This window comes from Lacerta agilis, chromosome 5, assembly GCF_009819535.1.
Source record: "Lacerta agilis isolate rLacAgi1 chromosome 5, rLacAgi1.pri, whole genome shotgun sequence".
Classification (NCBI taxonomy): Eukaryota; Metazoa; Chordata; class Lepidosauria; order Squamata; family Lacertidae; genus Lacerta; species Lacerta agilis.
The window spans coordinates 44,158,148-44,182,743 of NC_046316.1; the positions used below are offsets into that span (position 1 = coordinate 44,158,148).

The following is a 24,596-nucleotide window of genomic DNA, read 5'->3' on the forward strand; positions in this document are numbered from 1 at the left end:
CACTGTTGTTGCTGTTGCTGCTACTATTATTACATGCATCTACCTACTATACGATACTTTGGTGATGATGGTGAACAGAGGTTTTGAATTTCAATTATAGCTCCATCCAGTGCTTCTTTTTCTAAAAAAAATGTTTAGGGGTACTCTCATTTTTACTCAAGAAAATCACCATTTTATAGCCCAAATTGGGGAAAGTAAATACAGTAAATGGACAAAAGTACAAAGATTCACAAAATGTTTAGGGGTGTGCGTACCCCTGTGTACCCCGAGAAACAAGCACTGGCTCCAGCATTCCATAAGGACTCTGCTAAATGGACATGTCATAGCTAGGGGTGGACCAGGCAGCCAAATTCCCTCCCATTTCAGTTTTGCTGGCACTCAATAACAGGTCTGTCCCACTGTGGTTTTTGTGGATGTTTTTATTGTTGAAAGAATTAATGAAAAGTCCGCATTAAAATTCTATGCGTTCTGTGCACAGCTTTTACATAAAATATGCACTTTTATGCAAAATACACATTTTCCCGTTTTTAAAAACGTAAAATACACATGTGAATGCATTCTTTTTATGCCCCAAAATTGCATCACAAAATGTAGGCAAGTGCATAATCAAACAGAGAGTTGTGTCCTTTTCATGCAGGTAAGTTCAAGGAGCGCCAAACTGGACCAGTCTACTGCAAAAAATGGACCAAACAAATTGTTCCTCCATCCCTAGTTATAACACTGGCAAAACAATTGGTGTATATTCCAGTTCCTGTTCCAAGTATTTCCACTATCATGTGCTTCTGAGAAATGGCTTCCACATGTCTGTGTTTCCATTGCTAGCCAAACCTAACAGAACTCTGCAGGATCAAATACAGTTATTTAGCCAAATGGCCTACATTACATCCCAGTGTTTTGGAACCTATGGCTACCATGTGTGCACTTCAGAGACTGGCGTGATAAAAGAAATACTCTTTTGAAATTGCCGAAAGACCGGGGGGGGGGATAACATGTTCTAATTACCCACATTGATCCCCCTGACATTCTACTAGTAATGTTACTGCTTCAAAAGGAAATGATTCCCAATCAGAGTCTCAAATAAAAACAACAAACAGCATAATTAAGAAGTTCAACTCAATTTAAATTGCCTAAAAGTCTATTCCATTCCAATCAAACAAGGTCTGCGCCTTAACCACAGCCTTGGGTCTTGCCAAATGGGGTTAGGTAGAAAGAGAAAAGACAAGACGGCTTTAGTGAAATGCCAACGGGGCTCCTTAGCAAATAACAGTCCAAGAATCCCACTGTGTTATAGAACTATTAGACGTTTAAATACGGTAGTTAGAACAGTGTGTGTGAAATGATATTTAACAGGAGGTGGGCACATCAAACAGGTACATGGGAATTCCAGACAACAAGACATGGGGGTTCCCCTGTACCACAGATTAACTATTCCTTCCACCATATGGATGCTTATGATTCAGTGCGAAAAGGGTAAAATCTTGAGCTCAACTAACTGAAGCTCCTGCTTTTAATCTGTGATGAGAACTTGAATTGGTTGACCCAATTAATCAACTAGTTGAGACTCAATTAATCAATTAATATTTTCATTCATAAATATACACAGTGAGAGCTATCTAAAATTTTCATTTGGGCCTGAGGGGAAACCCAGAAATTTAGGCATGAAGATGTTAAGTCATATGCCTAGGTTGAGAAACACCTTATGGGCCTACCCTCTCACTTGAAACTGTTGGTTCTTAATGTAATAAAACCACACTGAAATCCAACCTAAAATCAGGTCATTTGCTCTGTTTCATCAGACATGGACACTGTGGAAGGTATGACATGATAAGTGCTGTGATTAGCTTGCCTGCAAAATATGCCAAACAAATTGTCTTTTCCTCTGGTCACTGCTGGACTGAAAACCATTGCTCTCTTTTTTAAAACAAAATAAAATAAAAAATTCCTTCCAGTAGCACCTTAGAGACCAACTAAGTTCGTTCTTGGTATGAGCTTTCGTGTGCTCTTTTTAAAGTCTAAGCTCGAGTCTTACAAAGAGTGTTCTGCATTTGGAAAGCAAATCAAGTGGTTATATGGAGTTCTAGTCCTAACCACTTGAATATTCTTGCATAGTTGGATAGAATAACACCAATCCCTTGGGTCGACAATTTATGGAAGGAATGTGAGCTAGAAGAAAGTCTTATTAGGAGATAGGATCGCTTGCATTTTATTAGGACTATATTCAGGTCTAGGAGGAGAAAATACTTCACCATGTGCCTCTAAGTACCAAGATTCTGTAATCCTGAGGTTTGTTGGTGACTCATAGATGTGATTTATCAGCTAAAGCAGTAAGGGAAAATATAGAACCCTTTAATTTACGGCCAACATTACTCATTTTTAGAGTCACAAAAGCACTTCTCTTTGATGTGTTAACTCTTGTTTTATAGTAACTCCACAAGACCTGCTTTAATGTCCATCTCTCCCCCCCCCATGGGAAACAAATAACCTTGATCACTTAACTTGATTTGACCACAACACATTTTGTATCAACCTACCTGTGGTGCGCATTTAGCATCATTTGCTTCTACAGTTACTATTATTGCTAATTCAAAGCCAGCCTTGTTTCAAGGCATGAGTTGAAGGCACATGGGGCAACCCCCTTGCTGTAGTTAAGCAGGTCCGTGCCTGGTCAGTTATTGGATGGGAAACAACCTAAGAACCATATAAACCACCTTGAGTTCCATGGAACTGAGGCAGGATATAAATTGTGTGCTACATTTTTTGGTCAATGAAGGGCTCTCTAAACACTATTCTCCATAATTGTTCTTCCTTGCCCTTTCAACCAAGTAAACCTAATGATAAGGAGACGGGATTATTATGTTAGTTTTCCTGGTTATAATGTTTGTGCTTCTGTCCTAGTTTCTAATATTCTTCTTACACTGCATCATCAGTTTCTTCAAGAAACGGTGGCTTTTAGATCAATACACCGCCATGCCACACTAAATTTCATTCACATCAGTGGGCATGAAGTGACACAACACTGGATGCCATTTGACATGTTGCCATTGAGTGCTTCTGTTCCCTAGGATTCACACAGTATAAAAATGGCAGGAAAGAAGGATAGGCAGGAATACTGCCCCAGATTCCCTCACATGGTGTGAGCCACGCAAACAGTGGGGAAATTACACTGCAAAACTCCCACGATTTTTGGGGTTAACAGAGTTGCAAACAGATTTCTTGCTGGAAACAACTAACACGGAAATAAAAGCTAAATTCCACTAGGTTCCCCCTGATTTCCAAACCTGGTTTTTATGTCATGTGACTGATCACACAAAACATGGAAATTAACAAGTAAAGAAACATGATAAAAATGGAATAAAGTCAAGGTTTCCAACAGGCTGTCAGGGCAGGTGTTCACAGCAGGGCAGCAAAAACTCACAAGGTATTGGTGAAGTTTACTCTTTATTCAAAGAAACAAAACTCAGGCCTAGTGAGCACAGCAACTCTTCCCAACAGATCTTGCCCCAATGAGGGAATCCCTGCGTTTCCACCGTTCTCTAAGGCTCCTTCTCCACTGGTTCCTTCCTAAGCAATCTGAGGCTCCAACGCCTTGTCTGTCTGTGCTCTACCCTCTTCATACCTCTGTGGGTTCTGGGAGACATGGGGGAGAGAAGCTGGTCACAGCAGAAGGGAGAGACCCCCTGGATTCTTAAGCAGCCAACCTCATCTCTGCATCTTGGCCCCTCTCCACTCCAGCCTTCTCATCTGCCTCTGATTCTGGACTGCTCTCTGCTACAGCCTCTTCCTGCTCATTAAACCCTGTTACCTCTCCAGCTTCCATCACCTCCTCCCCCCAGCCTGCTCCCTCTTCTCCCTCTGACCACTCATCGTCGTCCACCACCAATCCCCTGGCTCTGAACCTTCTTCCATTGTGGGTTCCCCAGCTGGTGCCTTCCTCCACTCCTCTGCATCCAGGCAGTCCATGACACAGGCACATGATTCAACCAGATCCACAAACTCAAGAAGAATCCACAGTATGTCCAGTGGTTATTCAAAGAGTGAAGCAAATACAAGTGGGCAAGATTGATAAGTCAGGTCAGAACCATGTTATATAAAGAATAGTTATATTCTATGCTTTGGTACCTTCCCTTTCATCATTGGCACTGATGGCACAGATGGGGAAATTCATAAAAATTTAACAGCAGGTCACAGCTCTGTTTTTCTACATGTCATGAAGGGGAGGGGACAGAGCCTACTGGTCTGGGGAGAGAACTTAATATGGGCTACTACGGTACTTTGGGTTGCAGTCTTATACCTCTTTAGCAGGTAATTCCACCTTGAAAGAAAAGGGTTGAATGCCCATCTGCTACATCCCAAAGCATTTGTGTTCAGGGCAGAAAATGCAGTGTTCAAAATGCAGTTTGTCTCCATCCCCAACACTAGGCAATACTCCTCAGAAGCAAGGCATGGGCCTTCAGATCCAAATACAACTTTAATCTGACTAGGAAAACTTGGATTTTTAAAAAGGGAAATAAAATAATAATTAAAATTATAGCAGCAGCAGCAGCAGCAGCAGCAGCAGCAGCAACAGCCCTGGCCTTATACAAAATATTCAGCCACAAATGAGCTTTTGATACTTACAAAGGAATAATAATAATAAGCTTTTATTTATATCCCGCCCTCCCCGGCCGAAGTCCGGCTCAGGGCGGCTAATATCAGAAACATAACATTGGTATAAAAATCAAACAATAATTAAATTACCTCCTAAAAACATGTCAAAATCAAATTAAAGTCTAATTAGATGGCTTTCCACAGGGTTAGGATTGGGAACAGTAAGTGCTCCACTGAACTGAAATTTCAGCCTTCACGACATAGGAAAACGGCCATGTAGCTAAACAGCTATTTTCGTGGAGGAGGGTCAAGATATTAACTGATATGAATGAAATTTCATATATAGCTATATAATCCCTAGTGTAGTAAAACAAGACCTTTGGAGCAGGCATTTTTTTTTTTTAAAAAAAGTTTTTTATTAACCACCCTAGTAGGGCAGTAATTGTTCCTTGATCATTTGTCACCCTCCTCCATGATGGAACCTGGGGCGGCCTCCCTGCCCCCCACTTCCTATGCCCCTGGCTGCCACCACACAACAGAGCATAGGATAATCCTGGTTTTCCAAATGGCTGTGTTTTGGGCAGGCCTGCCACATCTAGGTGGATAACTTTGTTTGTGTTCCCTTTAGTGTCACTGCCATAGGTTGGACATCTCTTCTTAGGCATTAGCAGCAATGTGGAACTGGCAGCTTAACATTGCAAGCCAGCAGAACCAACGACAAAGGTTTTCTTTGCAACCAGGCAGCTAAGCTAGGGTGGAAACGGATCATTTGGAAGAAAAACAAAACAGAAACCCTAACTCTGCCTTATTATTGCATCTGTTCCAAATGTTTCCTCCCCTTTAAGGAAAAAAAGGAAAGTAGAATGAACACATTTGTTCTGTCTGGACTGGTTCTAATGGCAGCATTGTGGTTAAGTCATAATGCCCAAACGTCGCATTCCACACCCCGAAACATAAGATTTAAATGCCTATGACCTTTGACAAGGCATTTGTATCTAACCAGAGCTCTTGTTCTCAATTCCAGTATAATTTGCAGCTGTCCCCTGGAAATATCGCACATTATTCATATGTCATTAAAGGGAGATTTGCCTGGCACAGAAATATGCCTTTCCTGCCCCAGGGACATGCCTTGGATAGGCCTCAACTAAAGCCTAGTTAAACAAAAGGGGGGGAAATTGCACTGGTTCCAATGGGTTTTCAGTCAGACTAAGGTTCGCCTTATTATCTACATAGTGCATACTAGCTGTTTAATGGATTTTAGTTCTGCCTCATGCTGAGAGTTTCTCTGTTTAAGGTAATTATAAAATTCCACAAAGCATCCCCTCAACACACACAATACCCCTTCCCTCCACTTTTCAATGGTGCCCAATGCACGTTCCAGTACACACATGGGAAGCAGCCTCTAACCAACCCCGGGAGTCTTGTGGTGTATGCATAAAGCCAAGCAAATGTCAGAAACCCTGGCAGAACTGAAATTTACAAGGATTTCTTACTATTTCAGGAGCTTGCTGGAAAATGTCAGAAAATGTCTATGTTGCCCAGTAAAAGACAAATCAAGACCTTTGGCTAATTACTACATTTCATCCTTTTTTTATATTGTTTACCAGCGAAGTATGGCATTTGCCTTGATTGCGTTACAAGGCTTGTTTCAGGATATTTGCCATCACGTCTTTGCAAATGATAGGCACTAGTATAAAAATTAATATTTATGCATCCGTTTGCAGCATTTATGTAAGCCACCCTTTGACAATGTTCCCTGGGAAACTTGCTAACAAAAGACCAAAACACAGAAACTGTAAAACAAATTGCAGCAAAAAATGTCAACTAACTTTATAGTGTAACTAAAAATACATAATTTTATATCTCCTCTTATCTTTTAAGATCTGTGATTTTTAAAAGGGCTGGGGTAATAAAAGGGTTTTCAGTATGTGCTGAAATGACAATAAAATATGCAAGATGACCCCCTCTATAACCAAGGTACACCACCAAAAACTCCTCTCCCTGATAGCACCTGCCTTACTTCATTTGATGGGAGCACCTAGGCCAGGTCCTCTGAAAAACATATCAAGGCTTGGGCACAAATACCGTAATTTTCCATGTATAAGACGCCCCTATGTATAAGATGCCCCCTATTTTTGGGGACTCCAAATTAAGAAAACATCCCTCAGCACTACCCGTGTATAATTTTAAACCTAATTTTTTGGTTAAAAAAACAACCCTAGTCTTATATACGGAAAAATACGGTAAATGGGGAAAGTGATGTATTTCAAATGGCACTTGCAATTTAAGCAGCAAATGTTACCAGGCCTCCTAAAAATCTGAAGACTTCCAGGCAGGTGTCAATATTCACGCAATTTTCATATTTATCATAATAAATACTATTAACCCAATCTGCAACCTTCAAGAATAGCAGCTGGAATGGTACCCTTCCCCAAATTGTTCACCAAGCCTGCCATCATATATTAAGACTGCCCATAAAAATGGTTCAGAAATTTCCACTTATGCAGTATATTGCCAAATAGCTCCTAATGGGGGCTGGATACAAAGAATATATTAATCCATTCCTTGATCATCAAATATTGGCTGCCAGTATATTTATGGAACCAATTTAAAAAGCTGGCTATAAATAGTACAGGACAAACTAATCCAGGTGTGAAATCAGTTGTTTGATTCTGAATCCCAAGACCAATGTTATAAAATATGATAAAATCAGACAAAAGCTCTCCTACGTTTTTATATTTTGAAACCTATTATGAATGCATGTCAAAGTGCACCTTGGAAATGTGTTACAGTAAAGAGGAACTAAAGAGGTAAAGCAAAATCATTTTGAGCATCTGGAAACATCAGTTACCTAAGGGATCAACAATAAGCAATATCAAAGCAAATATCGAAGCCAAAGGGGGTGGCTTGTTACACTGATGGGGATTGTGAACAGACCAACTAATTGCAAATGTTGGCAGCCAGCACTATTTATTCCGTTTGTTGCTACATGGCCAGCACCCATTGCATCTGCAGGAGAGACGCATTATTTTTTTACAGTCTTCAGGGAAGCCGTGTCTGACTCATTCTTTTCAGAGGAGAGATTCAGCAGGGGCTCTAGCTGGCTGTGGGCTGTCACTGTCCTGTTACTCAATAGCCACATTACTGAATTGTTGGTCCTCCAAATGTTTGCATCCTCTGAGGCCTTGTTATAGAGCTAGAACTTTTTAAAGGGCAGTGGTCTGTTTTACACTCCTTTTCATTTTGATGTTGGGTTTTGTTCCAGTTCCTCCCTTTTCTGTACTTTATTGTTTTAAAGTGTGTTCTTTAAATGTACATTTCTTTGGGGTTTTTTTTTGGTTTTTTGCAAAATCAAGGCATATCATTTTGTAAAAAAAAGCAAAAAGCAAAACCTTTATATTACACCAGCTTTAAAAACTTATCTCTGTGGAACAGAAGACAAAAGCTAAGGAATGGAAATGATGCAGTTTAGGGTGGAGCGGGGGGGGGGGATTTGAACTACCGGTAATCTCAACCTTTCCAACTCATGTCAAATCTTGGCCCTGTTCTGGCACAAACCATGGAACTGATTAGCTACTTTATGGAAAGTCTGTATTGTCATAAAGGTTTGCCTCTGATCTTTCTTTACATCTTGCCAAAGGCAAATCAAAGCCTTCACTCCCCCCCCCCTAAACTGGCTCCTACCTGTCCTTACTGGTCGTTGCATTGGATGCTGTTTCTTGGTTTCAAAAAGGTACAGATAAAAGGGAGGGTATGGATAATAGTTAACATGTTCTTAGCAAAAATTGAGTAATGCAAGTGAACAGATTGCGTGAAAAATGTCTGCTCTTTTTTTTTTTTTTAAGGCTTCCGAAACAGTATTCCAAGCTTAAATGATTTAACATAACCAGGGAGGCTTCTTCCCACTTTGTGATGCAGACATGAAACTCTCACACTGACTGGCATGGTGTATCTTAGGTTTGGAGGAGGGCTCCCCCCCATTTATTTTGCGGTGCAAACTTCATGAAAAATGCTCACGTTCAGTTTGATCCTCAGCAGGAAGAAGTTAAGAAACAGTTCCCTCGTGCACATTCAGTAGCTTCTACCAAAGTCCACGAGGTTCCAACTGCTGGCTGAACGCAGCAGTGTTATTTCAGGGCCAAAAGGCTCCAGGTATTAATGATGCGTGAAAAATATTCTGAACGTGATCATCAGCACTAGCATTTTTCATACCATAAATCCATGTCCTGTGAACATGTCCTTCTCCACAAACTCTTCATGCTCAGCATAAAGTCAGGTGCACACAACTGTACACGCACAGGTTCTGAATGTGCAAGCTGGAAGCCAATATGCTTGGGCGCTCATCGGCTCTTATTTTGTCCTTCATTTGAAAACAAACTCCAAGGTTTGGGCTCACTGAGAATGGACACGGCCGAAGAAAGGGCTTTTGAGGACAAAAGTGACATTACAATCCCCCAAGCCCTAAAAAATGCTCCAAAAGTTAAAGGCTGATCTGAACCCTCCAAGTGAGAGGCCTCGCTAACAGCTCTTGGGACATGGAAGGGGACCACGACCATGCTTTCTATGGGAGACGATACACAATTACAGTGGCACGATCTGTTTTTCCTCAGCTCTGACTGCTGGGACAAACAACAGCTGCGGTAGAATATTTAAACTGTGATGCTCTGGATTTTGAACAGCGTCCAGCGTGAGCCTGATTAAATGATATTAGTTTAATTTACATGGAGAGGCTCGGCTGGCAGGTCAAGTACTTTCCTGCATGTCGTTTTCTCAACACTGCAGCAACATTCCTCTTCATTTAAAGCTATCTAGGAGGACTTGGAAAACAAGCATTCCGCGGCACAAAGAAACGTAATGCTCCTTAAGTCCTCCGAAAGGGAACCACTTTCCCCAGGAAGCAAAAGTGTGGAACCCACATGAATCTAGGCAAGAAAACCACCGGATCCATCTGCCAAGGCACATCTACAGATATCTGGCCAAACTGCATGTTGCAAATGTGCAATGGTAGCCAAGCGTTTTGTTTTGAACCAAAAAAGCCACTTCCACTAACCATGACGGAGAGCAGAGAAACAACAATGCTTAACCCTTTCCCAATCTTCAAACTGTACTCCCCAAGTGACCTCGGGGGTGGAATTTCAAGCACATGAGCATATGAAACAAGACACAATCTCAGCAAGATGTGTGGTCCAATCCTGCATTTTATGGGGAATTCGAGGGATGGGGAAGGGGTGTAAACTAACCTTTTCTGCACCGGCTGATTCTTGTCTGTAAGCCACCCTCGTCCATCCACAAGCAGTAATTCGGTCTTGCCTTGATTAAGTTTCAACCCACTCCATCTCACCCAGTCCTTCACAGCCAGCCAACAGCTGCTCAGGCTTTCCACTGCCTCCCTAGAGCTCCATATACAGGAGAGATATGATCTGGGTAGCACCTGCATACTAACGACTCTGTGGGGCACATCTCTGTATGACTTTGCACAATGGTTTCGTGAAGATTTAAAATAGCATCAAGCAATTAAGATGCTACCCCTTGGAATCCCACTGACAACAGGTCAAGCAGGGGAGAGCTGTAGTACCCCAGCATCACCTTCTGGGTCCTTTTCTCCAAACATGAGTGGTATCAACACAACACAGCACTTATTGCAACTACTCCTGTCAGGTACTTGAGAAATATACCATTGTTGATGACACTGACCACTACTGAGAGGTTCAGGAGAATATTACATGGCAGCCACAGGGTTGTCACTGGGACAGTGCTATGCACACTGGACCAAAGCTTGGTAAGTGAGGTGCTGGGCTTTGGGAATCCTCCTACCTGCTCCCCAAAGCCTAGTTAGCACTTTCCCAGCTTTGGCCAGGAGGTGGGAGGGCTCTAGGACCCTGCCAGAGCTTTTGTGGCTCCTTCCCAAAGCAGAGTGCTTCTTACCCACCTTTTTGAAGGCAGCATGAGGGCTAAGGGTGTGCGCGCCAAATTTTAGCCTCGCACAGGGTACCATAGTACCCAAGTCCACTAGTGTTGTCATGTGGTTCTTCTGTAACATCTGAAATGTCACATGTGACAAAAAAACTCTTATGGTTTTATGCAAACCACTTAAGTGTTTTTTTTAAAAAAAAATCAAGTGGCCTTTAAATCTTGTTAATGAAAATAAAAACTATTTCTGCCCCTAGGAGCACTAATATGCTGTTATAAACTGCTGTTATTCTTAGAATTCACTGTTTGATTTGTAGTTTCATTGCTTTTATTTTTAAAATTGTGAACCGCCTCAAATACCGCTTCTGTAGAAAGGCGAGATACAAATTGCTGTAACCCAACAAGCAAACAAGTTTTTATTATACATTATTCAATGGCATCAACTCTGCTGTTCTTGCTAATTGCATGACTCCTTGTGCCGGGGTTCGGTGCTGGAGCTCCCCGTGCGTGAGCCTAAGCTGCCCACGCACGAGGTACCAGTTGCGGGGGGAAAGCGGCCAGCGTTCCACGTGCTTATGAGCACGGGCGCAGGCCAAGTCTCACAATCTGAAGGAAGCTGAGTAAGACGGAAAATGACTCCGAAGGTGCGTGAGTTGATGAATGCCTCGGAACTAAAATGATGCCTCGAAAACTAATGGATGCCTCGAAAACTAATGGATGCCTCGAAAACTAATGGATGCCCTGAATCTGAACTGGGAAAACCAAACCAAGGACGTTATCTAAGTTTTGGTTAAAATTAAAAAATCCTTAAAACCTTTACCCTTTTCCCCAAAGGACGACAGACACCGAGTATATCTTTAGTGGCTTTGGCAAAACCCGCGTAGGCTCGTTTCTTGCCCTAAGCTAAGTTTCCCTAAGCTCTCAGTCCCTGCGCGCCCAATCTTCCGCGATACTAAACTAAATAATACTAAACCGAGTATCTTCCGCAAATCTAGCCCTAGGCTAAACCTAAAAGCCTAACTAAAATCTCACCGAAATATCTTCCGCAAACTAAACCTTAACTAAAGGAAAAACCCATCCAGCCCGCTCCCAAAACCCTTAAACTAAACTTGACCTAACTGAAATCCAACTAAACAAAACGTGCCTAAGCGGGGAGCCTCAGCCTTTTATTTGGGAACAGATGTGACATCACGATCGACACCCCAACCAATAAAACCACTGTTGCTACCCTCCAAAAAGGCGGGAAGCAGGGTTAACGTTCATTGATAACTTTGAAACATTACCGGGACTACAAGTTAAAGGCGGATTAATCTTATTGGCAAACCGACTGTTCATTCTTACTTTCACTTTCGCTTTTACGCGTAAGGATACTAAAAGTAGTTCTCAATAACCATTAAAATAAACAATTAACCGCGGATCTTTTAACGGATCCACGCAGTGTATTCCGACATCCTTGGAGTGCAAAATATCTCCATTCGACAGTATTGTTCATGCATACAGAACCTCAAGGCAGGAAATGAATAGTTAAAAGACTTGTCATAGCCGTACTCAAAATCATTATTTTTGCTGCCAGTAGATCAACCTTTTGCATTTTGGGAAGAGACTACAAGAGGTTCGTCTTCAGCCAGCACTCTCACTCCACTTCAAAGGAGACAGCAATAAGGGAGTTGGATCTTTTTCTTTTTTTAAGACATAATTGCAGTGCGTGTTAAATGTTAGAAGGAGATGAAGAAGACAGCGCTAGTGGGAAGGCAGACGACTTTCAGTGAAAACAACGTGTGAGTGGCTGGGAGATGATCCAGGTACATTTCAGAGTTGTGGACAATCCGGATGAGAATTTGTACCTGGCATACTGAGGTGGGTGCCAGGGCACCACGTCCTGGTAGGGCCCAGCACTGATGCACACGTAACCCTGTACCACCCCTCCCCTACCTTCACATTTCTCACCTGCATAGCACACCAAGTTACGCTAAGCAGCTGCATCTAGCTGTGATTTAACATTCCCCATTTAAAAGGTTGCTACATCAGGAGTATTGCGAGGAATTAAGATGGTCCCCTCTATGTAGCCCAGATGTCTCTAAACTACAGCCCGAGAGACTTGTTTATCCAGCCCACGGCAACACCTGCCGCCACCGCCCGCTCTTACCAGTGCGGTACGGCGTGGCGCGGCTGCCCACCTCCAGGTCGGAGGAGCACCGGAAATAGCTTGTGCTGAGAGGCTGGAGTTGAATCTTTCATTTGTGGTAAGTGGAGCGGCAGCCATCATAATAATGGCTCCTCATTCTTTGAAATGCTTCCTATTGGCTCACTAGGAGGTCTGCCTGGCATCCTCATTCATATCATTTACATCCCCGGCAGAAATACTTCTAGTTACCTATGCTTTTAAAAAACTACTAATGCAGCAATTTCTTCTTCTTCTAGTAGTTTTTTTAAAAAAAATTCTTGTCTTATCTGCTTTATTTTATTGTTTTCTATTTGTTATTGTACTACCCAGAAGAATAGAGTATACTGAAGGTGTGGCGCATATACAGGTGAAACTCGAAAAATGTGATGATTATGGCGTACAACTGATGAGAACCCCAAATTTCAACTTTGGGGTTTTCATCAGCTGCATGCCATAATCATCACAATTATAGCAAATAAAGGCTTGACATATCTTGCTTTGCATGTCACGAGTCTATCTCATATATTAAACTCCAGTAGCTAATGAAAACAATTGCTTACATAAATGGACTTTTCAACGATATTCTAATTTTTCGAGTTTCACCTGTATGTGTGTGTGTGTGCGCGCGCGCATGCGTGTGTGCGCTGCTTCATAACCATCAAGGTCTCACCTACGTATCAGTTTTGAAAGAGTAAAAATGCCCACCTGTGAGGTGGTTGGTTTTGCTTTGCAAAAATTGGGAGAATTAAGATGGAACTTTCACATTTAAACAACTTGAGGCGGTATATACTTTGCTGTGAAACTTATGCATCCCCGATTAAGTAATTCCAGTCAGCATTCATCAGAGCCTTGTGTAGAAAGAATGTGGGCGTGCGTTATTTAAATATTATGTTCATCTTGCATTGCCTTTTCTCCGTAGGAACTCACAAGAACATACATAGGGCACTAATGGGAGGAAGCTTGCTTAGTTCCATCCACGTAACTGCTCCGTGTGTTTTCTAGATCATTGTCTGGGCCTCTGACAAAATTATTTTGAATAAGCAGATCTAGTGTCCTCAATGTGAGACCCTGGGTCACAGAACTTTGCCCTCATGTTCAACTCAAAACACACACACACACACACACACACACGCCTACACTTGGGTTACTGATATTTATTTTCCTATGACAATGATATATGGAACAGAACAGACTGTATACTGTTGCCAATAGTAAATCAGGAGAGAAATTCTCAAAAATGTTTAGTTAAAGTAGCATTTGTCTTATAAACAGTGGGTAAGGGATTAGAAGATGGGGAGGGGGGAGACCGTGAGAAAGCCACCAATTCTAAGCAAAATGAGCCCTAATCAAGCTGGTCTTTCAAGGGGTATTTTTAGGTCCCACTGAGATCCTATATTATAGCACAGCTCTGTTGATGGGAAAAATGCTTATTAATAATAAATCCTGGCGACAGAAAACTGACATGGAGGAGTAAGGTTAACAGCACTGCTAATGCAACTATTGTCAAAAAGAAGGCAGCCAATGTGAATTGGGAATGATAGAGGACACAAGACCACAGAAAGTTAGGGGTAGGAGAGTCCCAGTGAAGTTGATCCTCCACCATTGGCCTATATTAACCAGCAGCTGCTGCTCCAGGGGTTCAGACACAGTTTTCTCCCAGCCCTGCCCTAGAGATGCCAGGGACTGAACTTCTGAATGGAAAGCATGTACTTGAAGCACTAAGCTACAATCCTTCCATTGGGTAAATCTAGCAACACAAGACTGATTTTCTGCAGGGAGTGGGAGTACTCTTTACACCTAAGCCTGAAGGAAGTTCCTTGAAAGGCTGTCTGTTAGAACAGTGGTCCGATCCTATGCAGAGCAAGAAGCTATTGAAAAAAATGGGCAAACTGAAACTTGTTGAAATTTACTGATTTCTCAGGGACATCAAGATTATTTCTGGAGTATGCTACATAGGCTGATATTCAACTAAGCCAGATTCAGAGCAGACCCATGGAAATAAATGTTTTTAGTTGGATATCACCCATAAAGTTGAACCTGTAAGAACCTAGCAAAAGGCAGAACTTGTACAGGGGGACAAAAGAGAAACATTGGGTCCTCAAGACACTCATAATGTTCATTCATCTTCCATCTGAGACCTTGGGCTTGACTTTATTGATTTGATTTATAACAATCGCAGGAGTCGATACTAAAAACATGTCTCGGGTGGCACTCAGACCCCCCCCCAGCACTGTCTAGTCATGTGACTAGCTTTTGCCTGTTAGAGGCCCTCTGCAAGTTGGTCTTAAAGCTACAGCGATATATACTGAATAATCTAAATAAAAAATTCTAAGCACATTTGCAATCAAGGGGGCGGGGATGTTCTGTTGCTTGGAGGTAGTCCTATAAATGGAAAACGAGCAGGTTGGATATTTGACCCGTTTGCTGAATTTTGTTTGAGGAAGTGAGCACGCTGGAAAAAAACAATCCATGGAAGTCTTATCAGAGAGAGAGAGAAAGTCATTAATGTGAAGTGCCTTGAGCTGTTCTTTTGCCCCTCAGAAATGCAGTGCTGGCAAACACCCATGTGACTTCTTGGTTTTTCTAAAATGAAATTAAAGAGTTCTTACCTAGCAAGAGGTGAATTGGGAGGAGATGAGGCTCCAAGGCGTGAGCACCATTTGAAACAGCAGTAAGACCTAGGATGGGGGGACACTGAAGGGTTCGCTAGAAATGGACTGGTATAATATGAAATCGCACCTATTGCTAAAAATCATGTGATATGATGACCCCAAACAGGAAGCAGGCTGGACCAATTCACCCAAACATCAGGATGTACAACACAGCAATTATTTTAACTACTACTTTTTTTTGGGGGGGGGAATAATTAAGAGCAGATGCCTAGACTCCGGGTCTGTCCATAAGCAGAGCATGTGCTTTCTGAACATCACCAGTTAATCCACATCAAGGGAGTTTACAGTGATATTTGAAACAGCAGCTGATGTTTTGCAGGGTGCTGCTCACAAGCAGAAGTGGAGATATCAGGACAGATGTGACAGCTACGTCATCACTGAGCAGTGACACAAGTGTGCTACAGAGGTTGGGTGGCATTCAGAGCTGCACACCCAGAAGCTCTCAAAACCTAGGTTCGCTTTCCTCCCCAGCACACCATTGCTGCAATTAACTTTTTTTTTTGCCTGATCAAAATTAAGGGGCTGCATTCAATGTTGTGTGAGCAGATTCCTGCTGGTGCAATGGAACTTCCCTTTCCTCTGCTCCACCTGAAGCACCGCCACAAACTTTTCTGGGTGTGTGCGTCCCTCAACCCTCCAAAGCAGATTTGGCGAGGGGAGAGATTATCGAGTTCTTTTGCACAAGCGGGCATCTGTTCTGCTTGTGCACAGACATGGTTGCCTCCAACCCACCATTACCACTGGTGTAACCAACAGTACATTTCTGTGTGTTCGCAAGAAACACGAAAGAAAGGCAACCCTTTGATTAATATGGCTGTAATGTTCTCCCCTCTCTCTACAACCCTCGAGGGAAACAAAGAAACAAAGCATTTATGCACTCCTCAGCTGCCGTACCAGTTGAAAGCATAAGGTAATTTCCCCTTCCTAAGAGTAGGTCCTTCCTTCGTCACCCTATCATTGTTTTGAAAAACAAAGGGAACCATTTTACTGAACCAACTGCTTGTTTCTTCCCCCCTTGCCCTCTTTCTTCTGGGTAGATTCCAATGATACACTCGTCCTGCTCACCTCCTGCAAACCTTTCCATTATTATGTGCATTTCCTGAGGAGAAGGATAACAAACAGGAATTCAGATCATAAAGCTGCTGCAGTTGTTATTCTTCAGAATCTGCAAAGTACATTAATGGCAATAACAGTGCACATTAGCCCCACTATTCAGCAATGTTTTTAGTACCCAGCTGAGTCCAAATATAAGCCCTAATGGCACACAGAGTGTCTTAACAGCAATTTCCAATCAATTTGCTTTTGTATAGCATCTTTCAGACAATGGATCACAAGCAGTTATGCTGGGGGAGAGAGAGAGGAGATAATGAGCTAATGATTTAGGTGAACTAGGGATGGTAGCTTTCACCCAGACAGCCTAGTGGGGTGTGTGTGTGTGTGTGCGGAGGCAGCACATAGTGGCAATGCGGGACGAATGCAGGCATTTCTCCTGGTCTATTATAGCCAAGGGGGAAATGGAGAGCAGAAGGGGGAAATGGCAGTGCAGCCAGTTCAGCTATAATCGCAACCAACTCTCTCCCATGGCCCCCCCAGATTTGATTCCACATAAGAAGCTAAATCTGAAACCCAAAGTGGATTCGCTGAAATGGTGAGAATACAAAAACAGGAAAAGGATGCTTTTGACATTTTCTACCTTGAGTTCCCAGCGTCACCCTCTCAACAAGCCTGTATGCAAGCCAAGCTTCTTGAGTAAGTCTACACTGCGGGTGAATGCACAGCATTCCTTCCAGTGGTGCTCTTGTTCTGGCCTGGTTTGGGCTATAATAAACTGAGATATGAAAAGCTTTTTACCTGCATACGCAGCCCCTTTGCCCCTCCATTTATGGAGCACAAGATCCAACCATTAAGCCTCTGTTTCCCCACTTTTCTTCTGAAGTGGACATATATCCCCATTTTGTCTGATCACAGACTTCAGAACAAGCCAAGATTCAATAAATAATAAAACCGTAGTGACCCTACTACGTTAGATGCGGCAGCCACATTTCTAGGCAGGCACACCAACTCTAGGGGAGCGAAAATCCCTTGGCCCCCTCAATATTTGTTGGCAGAGGACCGGGGGGCCCTCAATCTTGAAGGGGCCTGGCATGCAGCACACGCCACAGCTTCAGTAGCTGGGGCCCCCATCAATCCTGGGGGCAAACCGGCACCTCTGTTCCTGGTGGGGCATTCTTGAGGGGGAGGTGCACAGTGCCAGCCAATCCTCCCTTCTCACTGGGGGGAAAGGGTGTGAGGGCCGGTGGAATGGAAACATAGCATTCTTCTTCTTCACTTCTCCTCCATGCCGTGAGTGTTAACTTACACAATGGACTCTGTAAAGGTCAAGTTAACAGGAAATTGAGTATCAGCTTGGCTTTGATGCTAGATTAGGTATCTCGGTTTTGGATTCCAGCAGAAAAAAAGACTTGTACAAGCTACAAGTTTAGGGAAGGGCAGAGAGAAAGTACTTTCAGGTGTGTCTGTTGTGTTTCTGACCTTTAGATTTTCCTTCCTGACGGACAACCAAGGGGGAAATGTTTAACTCATTACTATATAAAGGGCTAACTAAGTGGTTGGAAACTAATTATGACAAGCAATTGGATTTTTTTTAACCAGTTCCTGAGTTGATTTTTATGCCCAGAAATCTTGAAAAGACCTCATGCTGAGCTATACACATTGGGAAAGTTAGAAATTAGGACTGAGTTACAGTGGACACTCAGACAGCTAGCCATAGTAAAGTGAGTGCTGTAAAAGAGTAAAGGATAACTTAGGGTAGCTATTTTCCCCAAAGCATTTTATTTCACCATTTAGCAATAAGCACCTAATTCTGCTCTACTCACCGTTAACAACTGCAGAATAAACAAACTCCACAGAATAAGCAAAGAAACATGCTTTTTTATTCATGCTAGCTGGGCAGAGAACACAACTGAAATGGAAACTGAAAAACAGAGCCTAAGTCTAGCTCATAGTTATGCTACCATACAGACTGCCCCACCGCCACCCCAGCCTACTGAAGCAATTATAGGGTGATTGTAATAATGAAAAATCCATCTTCAGTCAGGGAAAGTCTTGAGTGAACAGATTTTTGGGTGTAGGGCACTTCCTGATAAGCCTTTTGTTGTGCACTTGCCCTGTCTTATTTACTGAATTTTTCAGAGGGTCCTATTTTGCAATTGCTCTTGTTATTAAAACAAATTGTTGTTCTTTAAATGGAGGCTACCATTTAAACATGGACATCTACCAATTCACAAATTAAAAAGACAACCCCCCCCTCTCTCTCTCTCTCACACACACACACACATACACACACACAATTGTATGCCCTGGTGGGTGGGTATGTGCCATTTGCCCCAACCTGGCTACAAAGTTATTTCAAATCACAGTTTAATAACCTGACTGATCCCAAGCTGGCAACCACACTTTCCTGGCTTGGACAAAAGAGGAAAACATGATTAATTAGAGGCTTCCTGGTTTGACTTCTGCAAAGGAAGGGGTGAAGGGGTGCATGCGTGGACGAAACAGAACATTTGTATTTTGGATAATCAATATGAGACATGATCATCCGAATGTGGCTTGTCTCCCTCAGTACTTGCTGCACATTTGCTTTTTAATATTGTTCATGTTTCCTCAAGTGTGCTCCAAAATTTCTTCTTCTGACAAGAGTCCATGGACCTCAAGGCCAAGTCAAAACAACTGAGGCTGAAATTCTATACCCACTTACCTGGGAGCATGCCCCCTTGAACTCAAATGGGATTTACTTCTGAGCAGATGTGAATCGCTGGGTACATTGTGGGAGAGATTGTGTTTTCTGCCCTCCTCCAAGGAGAGTTCTTTTTGTTTTAACTCTCAAAGCAGAAAGGAACAATTGCAGAGCCCCACCACAATGGAACAATGCAAGTGCAAAAGTGGCCTTTGCATGAAGAATTATTAGAACCCCTCTCTGGAAACCCTACAGAAAGAAAGGCACACTTGACTATGTGCATCACCTTTTCTGCCAGAATGATGAAAGACGGACAATGAAAAAGAGGCAGAAGGGCAACATTCATTTAACAAGCTAACTTCATGGCCCCACTCTTTGTCTCAGAGGAGGAACCCAGGTTTGGTCTGGGCTCACACATGGATTATTACTTCCAAATTATCTGTGAATTAAATCACTTTTTCAACCATCTCAGTATTTTGTTGCTTTCCTAAAGGAATGTTTGTTTGTTTTATTTGCATATAAATTATTTATAGCCTGTTCTTTATGGAATCTCAGAGCAAGGAACAAAGTAATAATAAAAAACAAGCATAGAAAAACAATATGAAAAACACACAAAATCACATAAACAGGTCCAATAAACAATAATTTAACAATTCTGTCATAAGGTAAACAAGCAAAACTACAATAACAACATGTCGAAATTTCCAATATAGCCGAATAACTAGGTAAAAACAAACAGAAGGTACTGAAACAGATTTGAACAGAATAAACAACCACTGGCTTTAGCAACAGTTCCCATCCTGTTTTTCACTTATGGCAACCCATTCTCTCCACATCTGTCTCCCTTTCAAAGAAGGCCCCACTCTGTGCCAACTTAACTCACCCTGTGGCTTTTGAGCAACTTAACACCTTTCTCTCCCTGCTTTCCAATCCACCCAGGCTCTCACCCTGAGCAGCATGAATTGTTGCCCACAAAAAATCCCCACCCTTCACCCACAGTAGTAATGGAGAGGGGGGGAACCATCTGCTTTATCCAGACCAAAAAAAAAACCCTCCATTTTGATAATGCCATTAGAAGGAACTTGGAGGAATCTCTCCTGAAGAGAGATAGAAACCTCTTTGCAGCCCAAGGGCCACATATCCTTCGAGCCATCTTCCGAGGGCCAAATGGCACTGGTGGGCCAGGTGAGAGGAAAAACTGGATGGAACAAATAACATCAATTATTGTACAAACTACTTTTGTACAGTAGGCTACTTTCTCCATATCCCTCTTTTTCCTCCAGTTTGAGTTAGGTTAGAGCCTGATCAGAATTATTTGAACCAATGGTTCTATAGCAGCTGCTTAGAAAACTCTGTAGAGGTGAGACTTAAGATTTTTCACTACTACGGCTATTACAAGGATATGAGCTTCCAAAATTTGTCTGAGAGCACTCACTTCTTTAAATTATTGGGTGCAGTTTTCCAAAGCTTGTTATATTTGGATCAGATGGTGTATTTCAGAAATACAGTTTCTTTGCTTTCTGCCAAGCGTATGGTAGTGTGAGGGGGACAAACTGAGACTTGTGAGGTTAATTTTTTATTTTGCAGTGAACTTGCTCTCCAAAACAACTTCTGCTACACACAGCAGCTGGGCTACAGTTTAAGATGACAGCACTGAAGCTATTAATACGTGGGAGCAGATCTGAACCAAATATTTGCCATGAACTTAGAAATCAACCATCTTTCAAAAAGATGTGTCAAGTTGAAAATTCACACACAAAGCACTTCTTTACAGTAATGTCCCAAGTTAAAGTTTGTTACTTACAGAGGAAAACAAAGAACAGTTTTTTAGTGTCTCTATGAAGAAGCCCATAGAAACTGCATTTTATTTTATTTTTTGCTTTCACAGATGTAGCACACACAATTAAGCATGTCGACCCTGAACCGCTGAAGAGATTTGAAATTTGTTCTCTCTTTTTCAAATCCAGCATGTCTGACTTTCCTTACGTACATATGTAGGATGACACTAAAATCGGGGGGGGGGGAATGTAGTGAAATTTCTGTTAAGAGCTTTAGACTGCAATCCACACACTTACTGGGAAGTAAACCTCACAGAACTTAGTGGGACTTACTTCTAAGCAGGCACGCATAGACTGCGCTGTTTAAAAGTAAAGGTTGAGAAATCTGAGTCTTTTAGTGCAACGAATACTGAGAACGTGAGAACCGGATTTGTGAAAAAGCATTGTCTGGTGATGTGTATGGGAATGATACACCACATTTGCCAGCACGATTTAGTGGTGCTTACCAGCTTTTATTACCTCCAAGATATCACTCAGCACGTAGCACTTGTTTCCAAAGTTCAAGAGAAATCAAACTGAGTGAACTATGGCATCTGAAAAAATGGAAGGAAAGCCACATTTGTCCTTACAAAACAGTGGCCCTATCAACTATTAGCTCATTAGTTTACAAGCTTCTGCTGTGGAGTAGCATGCCACCATGGCAAGACAAAAACATGACTGGGTTTAGAACTGATTCTGAACGGGTAGCAGCAACAGTGGCACAACATCCTCATGTACTTGACATTAACCAGACTAAATAAGTAAAAGCAGGTTCCAAAGAGCTCCCCAAGAGAAAACGTAAACCAATGAAAAATTTATGGTAGGAAAACTGTTGACTAAACAAAACAAAGCAAAAAATCTGCCTTTTCTCCTGCCAAAGCATGTTGTATCACTTAAAATTTAAATGGGACACTTTTGAAAAAGCGTAACATGTTGTTCCCAGGGTCAAACATGTTTCCGCAGTGAAAGAATCTAAGCAATGATGCCGGGCCCCCGTAACTCTTTTTGGAAACGTAGGATAATTCACGTACTCAACGCTGTGCACTTACTGCTTAGTGCCAGATAATCTCACAAGGAGGCTGAAGGAAGGCGGTGAATGTACAAAAAACCCCAATGATGTTTATTCCATCCAGCTGCAACCTAACCATATCTGTGAGTTTCTGTGTCCTGCTAGGGTTGCCATCTAGTGGATACACAACAGCACATGCAGTCCAATACAAGCATCAAAGATTGACAAATGCTGTCATAGTCCAACAAACAACTCCAATTTTTCGAGCCAACTCAAGTTTAATGACCCCTAATCCAGAGTGAAAGGAAGTTAGTAACCGCTGAATGTGTGGAAAAATAAAAGGATTTTGGCCAAGTACCTCCCCACACAAGTATAATACGAAATTGCCTCAGTCTTGAGGGAAAGTAACTGTCAGAATCTATGACTACGAGTTCAATCAGTAGTGCACAAGACTCTTAATCTTAGGGTCATGGGCTTGAGTCCCACCTTGAGCAAAAGATTCCTGCATTGCAGGTGGTTGGACTAGATGACCCTCATGGTCGCTTCCAACTCTACAATTCTATGAAGACAGCTTGACCGCCAGTAGGAGGCAACAGTGCTCAATATAACTCTTCATGTGAAGGGAATGTAATTTTGACATAAGCCAGTAGTTCAAAAACAGGAATTACTGTTCTTTAAAGACAAGTCTGAATACCTGGCTTCCCACTTGTTTTAATGTCAGTCTCTCAGGGTGCATTTACTGGGGCTGTTTCTTGCTGTGTGTTTGCTTTTCGTAGGCAGGGTATCTTTAACTGTGTTCTCAGAAAACAGAAGATACGTTTAACACCTTCCAATGTGCATGGTACAGAATACACCAAGACCAAAACACCAACACGGCTTGCAAATATTAAGAACAATTTTACTTGATTAAACACACTAAAGTGCAATGTGCACGTCAAAGCCTGGAGATACTTATAGACAAATAATGGCACAACTCTGCCAATAATGTATATAATAATAATAATGTCATAGCGCAGTGCAAACACACAAATTTTCCTGCAGATAGTTCTCTGTTAGAAGCGCAAAGTCATGTAAATGAGAACGGTCACAGGAAAGGATTCTTCACACAGCCATATGTAGAGGCAGGGGTCATGCGTGAGTAGCGGACACAGACGGAAACCTCCTCACTGTCCCTCGGCGAAAGTAGTACAGTGGTCCATCTGTGTCCGCTGCCTCTACATATGGCTGTGTGAAGAATCCTTTCCTGTGACCGTTCCCATTTACATGACTTTGCACTACTATCTGCAGGAAAATTTGTGTGTTTGCACTGCGCTATGACATTATTATTATTGGCAGAGTTGTGCCATTAGTTGACTATTTGTCTATAAGTATCTCCAGGCTTTGACATGCATGTTGCACTTTAGTGTGTTTAATCAAGTAAAATTGTTCTTTATATTTGCAAGCCGTGTTGGTGTTTTGGTCTTGGTGTATCATAATCGGTTTAACACCTGATACTTTCTTTGTATACCTGGTACAGAATACAAGCTGGCTGCACAGAACAACAGTACGGAGACAGCAGGTCAAAACGCCACCAGAGGAGATGATGGAAAACCCTAAAGTGTGTGTAGAAACAAGCCCTCTTTACTCTTACCAGAATCCACATGCCTAGAAAACAGGGTTTATTCATTGACAATCATGACTGCTGTGAAGTCATATGCTTGAAATTCATTGGGATCTTCTTATAAATATTAGTCTTGCCACTATGTTCGATTTCCCCAACTCCTTTTCAATGGTCTGTACATGCTGGTTTTTGCAAGAAATGTTGGTGTGGTCGTGTACCAGTATTTGTTCAGCCATGGGATTCCGTTTGAGATTATGCAATTCTGGAAGGGTTTACCATGCAATTTTCCTGAATTTGGAGAATTTAGGCCTTGATCTAGTTCTCTGCATGTTATTTTGACAGTAACTGCTAGACAATAGAACAAAAACCTTGCTTGCAGCAGTCCTGCTGCATTTTTTTAGCACTACCTTTTCAGGTGTTCCTTACCTCTGGGATGAGGTATTTCATCACAATTTCTTTGCCTTTCTCTCCTAGTTTTTCATCCGGAGTAACTTCATATTCTGCCTGGAAAAGAAAACGAGAAAGGATTAGCTGCTGTGTTTTCTAGTTGGGAAATGTTTAGAGCAGGATTGTTGCATTCTAACAACCAAGGGAACAATTGGAAGATTTCCAAACACAGCCTGGTAATGTTAGAGATTAACATTTTGTTAGGTTATTAAACAAAAGTTTCATGCAAATACACACTCTCCCCTCTCCCTCCTCTCTCTGTCTCTGTGTCTCTTTCTCTCTCACACACACATACAAATTGAAGGACAAGGCATTGCCCTCTACATACATCAAGATACTCCAGGAATATTATAATAGAATAGAATAGAATAGAATAGAATAGAATAGAATAGAATAGAATAGAATAGAATAGAATAGAATAGAATTTATGTACATTTGATTTTAAGAAAACCTCTTAGTGGTTTACAAAAATATAAAACTATACATCAAAATTATCAATACTAAAACAATTAAAAGCAAGAATTTAAAAATATTCACAAGATGATTAAAATCAACAGCAGCTAAAAAGAAATAAAGCATGTCTCAACAGGCTTGTCCCAGTCAAAATGTTTTAAGCAGGCACCAAAAAGAGAATGGTGCAGGCACCTGCCCAAC

At 41.9% G+C, this 24,596-nt stretch overlaps 1 protein-coding gene across 3 annotated transcripts in view; it reads right to left on the bottom strand.

The window, feature by feature from the left end:
* The window catches only part of GRK5 (G protein-coupled receptor kinase 5), a 148,007-nt gene that overhangs the window by 32,107 nt on the left and 91,304 nt on the right, over nucleotides 1-24,596 (bottom strand). For all 3 annotated transcript variants that reach the window (XM_033149526.1, XM_033149527.1, XM_033149528.1), the window contains exon 4: nucleotides 23,922-23,999. In XM_033149526.1, coding sequence (XP_033005417.1) covers nucleotides 23,922-23,999 — 78 coding nt within the window. The remainder of the gene's footprint in view (nucleotides 1-23,921; nucleotides 24,000-24,596) is intronic.